The 11,107-nt window shown below is 43.5% G+C and overlaps 1 protein-coding gene across 1 annotated transcript in view; it reads left to right on the top strand.

Moving 5' to 3' along the window:
• Window positions 1-657: 657 nt before the first annotated feature.
• The window catches only part of LOC104496052 (suppressor of tumorigenicity 7 protein-like), a gene marked incomplete at its 5' end in the record, with an annotated part of 18,434 nt that continues 7,984 nt past the window's right edge, over window positions 658-11,107 (top strand). Inside the window, 10 exons of the mRNA XM_010139118.1 lie at window positions 658-740; window positions 1,745-1,904; window positions 2,447-2,501; window positions 3,057-3,172; window positions 4,763-4,841; window positions 5,596-5,750; window positions 5,955-6,052; window positions 6,618-6,732; window positions 8,530-8,602; window positions 9,240-9,342. Coding sequence (XP_010137420.1) covers window positions 658-740; window positions 1,745-1,904; window positions 2,447-2,501; window positions 3,057-3,172; window positions 4,763-4,841; window positions 5,596-5,750; window positions 5,955-6,052; window positions 6,618-6,732; window positions 8,530-8,602; window positions 9,240-9,342 — 1,037 coding nt within the window. The remainder of the gene's footprint in view (window positions 741-1,744; window positions 1,905-2,446; window positions 2,502-3,056; window positions 3,173-4,762; window positions 4,842-5,595; window positions 5,751-5,954; window positions 6,053-6,617; window positions 6,733-8,529; window positions 8,603-9,239; window positions 9,343-11,107) is intronic.

Below are 11,107 nucleotides of genomic sequence, written 5' to 3'. Positions count from 1 at the left end.
GGGGCTCTCGTGGTGCCGCCCGAGTGCCCCGGGGTATGCGGGTGCCCTCCGGCTGTCCCCCGGCTCGCACTCCGTCACTCCGCTTGTCACCCGCCCGGGGGTGAGCCTGCAGCAGGCCAGCTCGCTGTCCTGCCAGGCCGGGCTGCCCTTGGCCAGCTCCCTCCCAGCCCGGGCTGGTGGCAAGTGAAGAAGCTGATCGGCAGTTGGGTCAAAACCACCAGCAGAGTAGCACTGGAAAGCTGCATCCTCTGCCTTGCTCTGTAAAGACCAGGAAGGGAGAGGAAAATGCGCATTCTTAACAATGAAGAGAAACTTACGTTAAAACGGTGCATCTCTGCTTTAGATTAAAATGAAATAATTCATTAATTTGGCTTGTTGTGGTCCACCAGCTGTGATACGGTTAAAACTGCAGCTGCTTTGTCTAAGAACTTGCACTGCACTTTTCTGACTGAGTGTATAACCTCACTCACTGCCACAGACGGTTACGAACAGAAAATTATGTGTGGAAAGGATTCTGTAACAAGGAAGCGTTGTCTGTAAAGTTACCAGGGCTGTATTGTATTAGATATTTGCGTAATAGTTGGCATTGTTTAATAAAAAGCTATTTGTGTTTTTCAGTTCTGCTCGTTAAGTGTTTGTTTCTCTTTCTTTTAACAGTGACTGTGTTCTTAAGCACTTTGACCCCAAAATTCTACTTTGCCCTTACAGTGACTTCGTCTTTTATATCTGGACTGATATTTGTGAGTAGTCAGCTTTTTTTTTTTTTTTTCACACACCTTCAGCACCTCCAAGGTGCTGTCGTTAGGGGCAAAGGCGATTGGCTTTTTTTTATCAGACTCTAGAGGGTGCCTTTGTACCGGAAAGGCTCTTGTCTAGAATCTCTGATGTGTTGTAGATGCTCTTGATATGTGTGTTGTACATTGGGGTGAATCTAAGGGAAATAACTTGTACCTGGTTTAGAAACTCAGGTTATTTTAAGGAGGTTCATGTCCGTAGTTTATGTACAGGTGGATACACTAAAAATGCAGACTGGACCTGCAAACCCTGCAGACCTCTCTGAGTAAAGCAAACACTGAGGCTGCTCTCTCTTCAGCTTCCCCCAGGAATTTTTGGGGAGCTTTTGTGCATATGTCACTATATAACTGCCTTTATCAGCTTTGATGTGAAAACGAGCCCGTAATTCAGCTCCTCTTTGGACGGCAGCATGTGTGGGCACGGAGGCTGTGCACAAAGTGACTGGGGCACACTGGTGCGGCGAGTCTGCTGGCACAGCGGTTTCTGCAGGGAAGATTGTCTGGCCTTGCTGCAGGCTGTGGCACTACATGCAAAACTTGTCAGTTAATCTTTGTTGTCAGTATTAAAAGCTGAAGAAAATGTCTCTTCTCACCAATTAAACCTATTTAGCAGAAGGCAAAAGAACACCACCTGTGGTGAGGTTCCTGCAGTTTCCCTATCCAGGCACTTTTTGAAAGGGTTTGCAAGTTATCCTCGTGATGGGGAGGGAGGTATGAATGTTTGACTAAAATTTTACCCTTTTTTTCAGTCTTTCTCATTATGTGGGTGATCTGCATGACAAGACAGGCCAAAACAGATAATTAGTGTTGATTTGTACCTAGATAAGTTCCATCTGTAGGTGTTCGCAAGGGGATGCACTAGCTCTGGAGAACTGGCTCTTCACCTCTGACATTTATGTGGAATGGTGTCACGTGAGGAAATCCCTGGTGCTTTTTTTCTGCTGTGACAGGTGTTTGAGTGGTGGCACTTCCGAAAATATGGGACGTCTTTCATCGAGCAGGTTTCTGTGAGTCATCTGAGGCCCCTCATTGGTGGTGCCGAGAACAACCCTCCGGCCCCAGCAGCATTCTCTGCTGGAGAGAGCGAGGCGAGCCGGCAGAACATGCCAGGTGAGTGCTGGCTGCGTGTGGGTGCCGGGTTCCTCTGTCCCAGCAGTTTTCTTTGCGCTCCAAGGTGGCTGGTTCACACAAACTGAGTTCTGAATGGCTTTGACTCTGCATTAGAGATTGTGGGAACTGGAGAGTGCCCTACATCTTAACAGTGCATTTTATTAATAGTGCTAAAAATAAACTAAACAATAATCATGTAATTTTGATCTGAACCATTCATTATTAAAATTATTATTTAGATAAAACGGGTTCAGTAACATCAGTTATTAACTGTTCCAAATTATGTGCAAGATAAACATTGCACGGGTGCAAATGACTGATCCTTCCACCATGTGCTTTTATAACCCAGCAGTGCTAGGAAGCGAAAATACTCCTGGGATAGCAGAAGTTTATGAAGAAGATCATACGATCGTGCTCAGACTGTGTGATAATAAAATCTAAGCAGCTTTTGAAAGTAAAACTGCATTTGCATTTCTGCATTTTAAAGTCAGGGTGGTATTTCCCGTGCTCTTAATTCAGAAAGAACTTTTCTTTTTTTCCAGAGTGCAAAGTGTGGCGAAATCCTCTCAATCTGTTTAGAGGGGCAGAGTATAGCAGGTATTTCTTACCTTACTTTCCAGTATGTATTTTTCACGAGTCAGGGGCGCACGTATGACTTCACAATGCTGGCACAGTGATACCAGGGGACAGCTGGGACAGTGAGGTGGTGGTGGGGGCTGACGCCAGTCCCGTGTTTAAAAGGCACCTGTCCAAGCTTTGGTGGTTTCAGCATTGAGAATGCAGATGTTACTGTAAGATCATCAGATTTTTTGAGAGTAAAGGAGGAGAAAAGCTTTATTCAGAGGTTGAGACAGTGGTTCTAAATCTAGATCCTCTTGTGTTAAACTGATACAGCTGGCTGTAAGTGTCCCTGTGTTAATTCATAGGAAAAGCTGCTTCCTATGCCAGTTCCCAGGTTGTTTAGAACTTTACAACCTGCAAAGGTTAGTGAATGGCAGTACTTGAAAGTTTGGGTTAGAAGCTCCAGTCTTTTAAATAAATGACAAAAATGTTTCTGTGCTGGCTTCGGTTGTTCGGCACATCACATACCCCCAGGGTATCGGCGGAGATGTCTACTCAGAGTGCCTCTTACTGAGATTTCTCCTGTTAAAGGTACATGTGGGTGACCGGGAAAGAGCCTCTTACGTACTATGACATGAATTTGTCTGCTCAAGATCATCAGAACTTTTTCACCTGCGATACAGACACCCTTCGGCCCTCAGACACAGGTACCGCTGTCGTGGGCATGAGGTACAGAACTGTTGGGGAGCGTGAAGTGGGTGTTTTTCATATCCTTCAGGATAGCCCAAGCCATTGTTTCAACTGTTTGTGAAGCGAGAGCCTTTCTCAACTGCTGAAGAGGTTTAATAGATGTATTTAGGGAAAAGATGTTTTTTTTTACCTGGAGCTTTCTCTGAGAACTTTAAGGCTGTCAGCATCCTGACATGTTTCAAGATCTCTTACTTCTCAAGCAATTAACAACCAATACTGAAACTGGGTTTGTCCTCCACAGCCAGAGATGTGGTCTCAGTTAAACCCAGTAATGAACAGTGCAGTCCCGGATTTTCATGGTGTTCCATGTATTCAGTGCAGAAAACGTCCTCCCTGGTTATCGTCAGCCAGGGTGCAAACCCCTGTCAGTTTGTCACATCCCGGAAGCGTCACCTGTCAGCTGGCCGTGACAGGCTGGACAGGAACGGAGTGTTTTTGTTTCACAAAATGGAGTGTATTGTCTCGCTTGCTAAGCCAAGACTAATATTTTGTTTCCAAAAGAAAACTCAAACATTTTTCCACGTTATTCTTGCTGGACAGCAGGAGGTTTTCTTCCAAAAGAAACACTTACAGAGTCTTCAGTTTTCTTATCGTGCTTGAGATAGGCCAGATACGTAACGCAGGACCGCGAGGTTTTGGAGTTCTTTCAGAACTGCTCTGCAGTGTGAAAGCTCCTAGTTCTGCGTAGAAGATGGTAGCTCCGTGTAGGTTGTTCTTTCTTTTGCTAGAAGTTGGTTTTCAGTTTGGGTTTTCCACTTTTCCCTAATGGAAGTGCGGAGGGGGACGGGTTAGAGCCGGTGCAATGAGTTTTTGTTTGTCCTTGGCCGTGAGCTGGAGTTCAAGTTGTGATTCGAGCAACCCTTTTGAATAGATAGATTGCACCCTTCATAATTGTCTCCTAGGACTTTTCTGAATAAGGTGATACATTACTGAGGTATAACTGGAATTGGCTTTGCCGGGTTATGCCACTCAAATGCGCTTTGTAAATTTAAAAAGAAACCGTTTAACCCTTCCTGATCTGGTTGTTGTCTAGATACTTAGGCATAATACGATACCTGTGCAAGACACAGCTTACTCTATCACTGCTCTTTGAAGTTCTGTTTGAAAGCTGAAATTAAAATTCTGTGCAGGTCTGTGCAAGAACTCGTGTTTAACAATTGCTCCTGCCAAGCTTTCAACAAGTCTTGGGAAATGTTTCCAAAAATCTGTAGCAATGTGGAAATTGTACATCTGGGAGCTGTCTGTGCTTCTCCGTGGAGGAGTTCTGAAATGGCCAGTGAAGAACCTCCCTGCTGGGGTTGCTTTCTGACATGAAATTTGGGGCATAGGGAGAAGCCACAGGGTTCTGCTGCTTGTGGTAGGAGCTTGTGCTGGAATGAAAACACTTTTTTACTCTTCTCTGTGACAGTCATACAGCAAATGGGAATTTGCAGAGTGGGAGCGAGTGTTAACGGAGAGCTGAGGCGTGAGCAGCAGCGTTGGCTGCACTGGCTCCCGGTGCTTCACCGTTGTCTGTCCCTCACCAGCCTTTCCATGTTTTTGCACAGTTATGCAGAAGGCGTGGCGAGAGAGAAACCCTCAAGCCCGGATCAAAGCAGCGTATCAAGCTTTAGAGCTGAACAATGAGTAAGTTGAGAGTATAAATTCAATCGCTGTATTTTTAGTCTGAAAGGTGAAGTGGAGCACTACTGAGCACACTCAGTTGCTTGTTCTAATTATGTACTAACAACGTTCTGAATAGCTTAAGAGGGACTTCTGTGACTGTGAGAACAGCACGAGGCTGCTGGTTGCGCTGAAGTATTGAACTGTTATATTTTTTAGAATCTCTGTTATCAGAAGCAATAACAAATGAGAAATCTCCTTCAAATATGGAAAGTCTAAACTGGATGTGAGGTTGTACAGGTGTTGTAGAAGGCAATGTGGTCATACTGTGTTTGGAGTTACAGGTGCCTCTGCTGTAAGGGATTGGGAAATGCTCTTACAACACAAGGCAAAACGTTTCACACACTTCTGATCCGTTTTGTAAAGTAGTCTTGGTGGTTTTGTGTAAAACACCTACCTCCTGGTTTTGAAAAAGCAAAGCAAACGCAAAGACCTCTCCAGACAATTACCAGACCATTTTTAATATTGCAAGGAAAATTGCTGCTACAATTCTTTCTTTCTCCAAATGTGTGTGTGTTTTCGGTAAATGGAAAAGGTTTCTGTTTTCCTGACACTCACCATTTGAACTCAAGTCAATATTTTGGTATTTTAACGTTGTCAGTGCTTAGATATTAAACACCAGTGAAAACTGCCCCTTTCTAATGCTTTTAACGCTTACTCAGAAAGCACTAAACTTTGTCCCTCAGAATAATTAGAGGTTTTTTTTCCCTCGTTCCAGTTGTGCCACTGCGTATGTCCTCCTGGCTGAGGAAGAAGCAACAACTATTGCGGATGCTGAGAAGTATTTCAAGCAGGCTCTGAAAGCTGGAGAAATGATTTACAGAAAGTCTCAGAACTGCCATTCCCAAAGTCCCCAGCACGAAGCTCAGCTGAGTAAGGACTCCTGAGTCATGTACACACTTGGTTTTGCGTGAGCAGAAATGTACAATGTAGAGTTAGTGTCTCTAGTCTGATTCCCAGCTCAGTGAGGCAGTTTGTACTGCTAGGAAAAGGGTGGCGGGGTTTTTGGTGGTTCTGGGTTTTTTGAGAGGGAAGGATTGAAATTGATAGACTGATTTGTTTTGTCTTTGTAATCAGGGAGAGACACCAATGTGTTGGTATATGTGAAAAGGAGACTAGCGATGTGTGCAAGAAAACTTGGAAGAATACGAGAAGCAGTAAAAATGATGAGAGACGTAAGTCAAAATAAGTGAGCAAGTGTTGTTTTCAGCTACATTGTCCAAACCAATGATTTTCTGCACACCATGACTTGCGATTTTTTTTTTTGAGAGCAGGTTTTTTTTTGGTTCCTACATGTAGGTTTCACATTTTTATATTATATGATGCTCTATGTTCACGGTGCTGCTGTCCAGCTTCATGTGTGACCTGGCAACTTAATTTGTCAAAATAGCCAACTTCAGGCTTCATCATAATTTTTCTTCCACTTGTCCAAGGTGTATCATGAGTTCTTGTTTTGTAGGAAAATATTCCTGACCAAACAACTTACTGTGGGAGTTGCGCAAATCCGGGCTGAGAGTGTGTGCTATGAACCTCACTTTTCTTTCCTGTAGGTGAATACAGGACAAAGCAAGGTAGAAATGATGCAATTCTTTTCATGCTGCTTATGTGCCAATTTCTAACACTGAGGAAGAACAGAACATTGAAGCAGCTGAAGTTACTGGACTGCTTTCTGTTAAGTATTTCGGGGATTCAAGTGCAGTTCTATATGTGCTTAATTTATTTCTCTTCACTGATTTGCAGCTGATGAAAGAGTTTCCACTTCTCAGCATGCTGAATATTCATGAAAACCTCCTGGAGGCACTGCTGGAGTTACAGGCTTACGCAGATGTCCAGGCAGTTTTGGCGAAGTATGATGGTATGTGGTGCCTGGTGGGAAATGGGGTGTTTTGGTGAGGTGGGCAGGGTGAGCCTGTCCAAAAGCAGGCGTCTACCCACAATCCCAGCAAGTCAACCAGATTCTCTTTGTCAGCAGCAAATAGATGCTTCCAGAGCGCAAGTCAGGTTTTTTTTTTTGAGTGATGAGGTCAAATTTAGGCAAGCTAAATTGCATACAGAGTACTTTCCATGTTTTTAAGTTACTCCTAATCCGTCAAGAAATCTTGGAGCTTGCTTTGCTTCAGTTCAAGGATGATTTTAATTTTTAAATCTCTTCTACATCCCTGGGTATGCCTAAATTCATCAGCCTTTTTCAGTCAGCACAGGCTCCCCTGAATAGCTGATGTAAACAAGCTGAAAAGGTAGTTTTCCCTTCTGTCATCTTCCAAGCTTGGCCTCACGATTCTGTAACATGGAGGTTACTCACTGGTTACTCACCGAGCGTGCTGCTCGCCAGAGATTAGTGGTGTGCAGGCTTCGGTCCCTTGAAGGACCGAAGTTGTTTGCTTGTGCTTCCCATCACAGCTAGCACATTCCAGGGGTTGTGCAAGACTAGACGAAGGTTAATAAAATATACACTTACTTTCTTACTATCCTCAGTTTTGTCACCGAGGTAATGCCCCCATCCTTAGTGTACACAGTGCTGCTGCCAGAGCTGCCCCTTCAATTGCCTTCGCAAGGGAGGGAAATAGCAGTGTTTTGTGGCAATCGTTCCCTGCTCTTGCAAAGTCAGTACGTTCTCTCTTCTGTCTCTGTTCTTTATTCCTTCAGGGAATCAAGAGTATGACATTTGTGCCCAAATCCTACCCCCCTTGTGCATGGCCACCCTAGCAGCCTGTTCCTGTTACTTGACTGTCCACGATCTTCTGCATGGTTTCTTATTAATTTAACAAAACCGTTGGCTCTTTTCCTGGTGCTTCTTTATGTTAGCATCAGGAATTGCAACACTTTCTTAAGAAAGCATTGCTGATTTTTTTTTCCTAAACATCTGGAAAAAATGAGTATGAGCTTCAGACTCCCTGTAGCACCCCTGTGTTTTTCTTGACACGACAGCCAGACTTCTAGTAAGTGATGGACAAGCCCAGGATGGGATTTACAAAAAAAGCAACAGCCATCTGACTATACACAACATGGTACTTGGGAATTAGACCCCAGACTTTGTCTGCTTTTAAAGTAAACTTGTACTGTGGAGTGCTAACCTCCTAATCTGTAATTGTCAGCTCAAACTTGGCTTCAGATATTCTACAAAACCTACAGCTAAAAGAATTTTTCCCCATTGAACTGGAGAAGAATGGAAAATGCATTTTCATTGACATTTATCTGCCTGTCTGTAATGTAATTTTTTGGTCAACTTCTCGTCAGTCTCTCAGTGTTATGTAAAACCCTGTGTAAATGTACAGTTGCAAAATTAGGTAAAGATCAGAAGTGTATTTTAAACCTTCGTGGGTTAGTGCAGGAAAACTACGCTGTTCTGAAGTGTGTATTTATACTTGTATTTTGCTTTGAATTCAGTTTCAATGTCTTGGTACGCTTAGAAGAACAAATTACTCTTTACCACCTAACTACAACTCTAAGAGTTTTTAATCTGAGGCTGAGTGGTGACCAGAGAGAAGACACTCCAAAGATATTAAAATGGGTTGCCGTGGTTGAAATGCTCCAGATGTTCCATTCGTTGTCTGGTGTAATCAAGTAAAAATATTCACCCTCAAAGGATGTGGGTTTAAAATGTTTATCTTGCCATAGAATCTTACAGCTTAATTATTTTATTTTATCACAGATATCAGTCTTCCAAAATCAGCAGCAATATGTTACACAGCAGCGCTGTTAAAAGCCAGAGCCGTTTCAGAAAGGTAAGCCAGGATGTCTGAGGCAGTGGGTTCTGCCTGTCTTGGGGCGTGCTGTAAAACAGGAATTGAAAAGGTTTAAATCCAATATGTAGCAGTTATTTCTAAAGGCAAGTTAAGTGTATTGACGTGTGTAGTTAAGTATAATTTAACGTTTCTTTTAAGCATCCATGAAGTCAGTACCGGTGAAGGTGCTTTTCAAGAGCCCATGTACACACATGTGCTTTTGTATACGTTTGCCTCCTGTGTCTTGCTTGTGAAGTTCAGCAGTTCTTGTTTTGTTGGGTGCGGGCTATTTGTGGTGGTTCATGCTGGTGTTTCACGGCTGTTCTGGCCTGTTGGCACGGCTGATTGCAGCCTCACCTCCGAGCAGGTGACGCTGTAACAACCGTGTGAAAGACTGGGCGCTCCATCGCCTTACGTGATGGACATGGAGGTTCAGAAAGTGAAACGTCACTTTGCCACGTGGGTGTGGATGGCAGGCAGGATACCTAAACCAGTGTGAATGTTTGTCTCCTAGAAGGATTTTTCTTTGTTGATAAATCTGCCAGTTTTTAATGAACTCCAAGCTCACAATGCAAATAGAGACCTGGTTAGCACTTATTATTTATTCCTTTTGTTCAACATGAATATTTCCCTTCAGGTTCTCCCCAGAAACTGCCTCCAAAAGAGGACTTAGTACAGCAGAAATTAATGCTGTGGAAGCGATTCACAGGGCTGTGGAATTTAACCCTCATGTTCCAAAGGTAAGAGTATTTCATTTGCTGTTGGACCACTTTTTATCATCTTCTGAAAAAGCCGTGTTACATTATCTTGTTATCGGGGCCTTTCTAGCCTCGTCTTTTCTTGAAGTGGTTGTAACTCCCTTCACTGAGTTGTTAAACACACTAGTATTTATATCATGAGTGTTTTGTGGCCAGAATTAGTTTTTTGCAATAGCTGATGATCAAACAGGGTTTGTTTTTTAAAAAAATTAAACTCAAAGCTTTCTAACTTGTTGGAATATCCAGTAATGTCTTACTGAAGACCCTTTATTGCTAAGCGTAAGCATTAATAAATGTAAATTTAGATGTTTAAAATCCCAGGAGCTACTCATAGTATTGCAAAACACTTTTTCCTGCTGCACTTCCAAGCACGGCTCCAGAACTCGGGTTGTTGAAGGATCTACAGTCACTTCTTCATCCACGTGCACACGAGGCGAGGAGTCGCTATTGCTACAGGCTGGAGTCTAACGTCACTTGAAGTGGCCAAGATTGGAATTCCACTGAGCGACAAGAAAACCTTAGTTGGTTTTTACTGTACGGGTGCTGGGGATGCGCTCAGCTTGGAGCCTTGACTGCAGAGGCTGGCTTAATCCCCCGCAAATGATCGTGGAGTCCCAGTGACTATCGCTGTGAAGGCTCGAATTAGCCGGCCGCTCTGCTCTGTCTGCCTGTCCAGTCTAATAGAATGTGCACTGAGAAAGCTAATTGCTGGGAGAAATTGCTGCTTGTTTGCATGACTGATCAAGAGCGTAGCAAGTTCATTTCAGACAGTCTCAGACAGATTTTTCTTTAGCCTCTGCCTTCAGGGGAAGAAGATTATAACGCATTATCATTATCTAAAAGTTCTTTTCTTCTGTATATCCTCCAGTTGTTTCAGGAGCCTCATGCCTTTTTAAAGCAGTTAGATATCATTTCACACAGGCTGTTTGCAAAATATGTTCTGTAGTTCTACGGACAATCACAGAAACTGATTCCAGGTTGCAGTAATTTGATCTTCTCTTCTAACTATAAACCTACCTTGGTCGTCTTTGAGAGGGTTTTTTTTTTATTACAATATTGCCTTGAAACACTAATTTATAAGATGGCAGGGCAGAGTTTCATCAGTGCTGGCCATGTAAAGCTCTGAAACGCTCGTAGTCAAAGCAGACAAGTGAACAAGGGCACCATAAGTGCAGCAGCTTGCCCAAAGGGTTACAGTGGAGAAGGGAGGTAGAAAATCTGAGTTTTGAATTTTCAGTCCGTTCTGTCCCATGGACTAAAAATACATGAGTGTGTAAAGCAGAAATCCCTTTGTTCTCGCATCTGTGGGAGTGGTTGTCTTTGCACATAGCATCATTTTGCATCAGGAAAATAAATTAACGTTCGTTTTGCTTTGTTCTGAGTCCTGCTTTTACAAGGATGGGTTTTGTTTGGAAAGTTAGGAAGCCTCTTTTGACGCTACATGACACAATCTTTTCCAATTATCTTCTGAATATCTTAGTTTTATTGTGTATAAAGACTTTCTTCAATCTGCAACCCCCAAGGTACTCTCCGTATTGACACCTGCCTGTTTCGTGGCTGAATGCAGCCATGGGAACCTGCCTGGCTGTGGAATGTTTCTGCTGATGTGGTAACACGGGTGCAGAGACAGCCAGCATTGGCCATCAGCGTGGGCGTGTTGTGGCAATGCTTGCAGCGGGGCTTCGTCACCACCACCGCGTTCCTCTTGCCCTGCTCTCCGCCCAGCCAGTACAATGGGAGAGCGGGC

This window comes from Buceros rhinoceros, unplaced genomic scaffold, assembly GCF_000710305.1.
Source record: "Buceros rhinoceros silvestris isolate BGI_N320 unplaced genomic scaffold, ASM71030v1 scaffold35256, whole genome shotgun sequence".
NCBI lineage: Eukaryota > Metazoa > Chordata > Aves > Bucerotiformes > Bucerotidae > Buceros > Buceros rhinoceros.
This window is presented reverse-complemented; position numbering and strand designations above follow the sequence as displayed.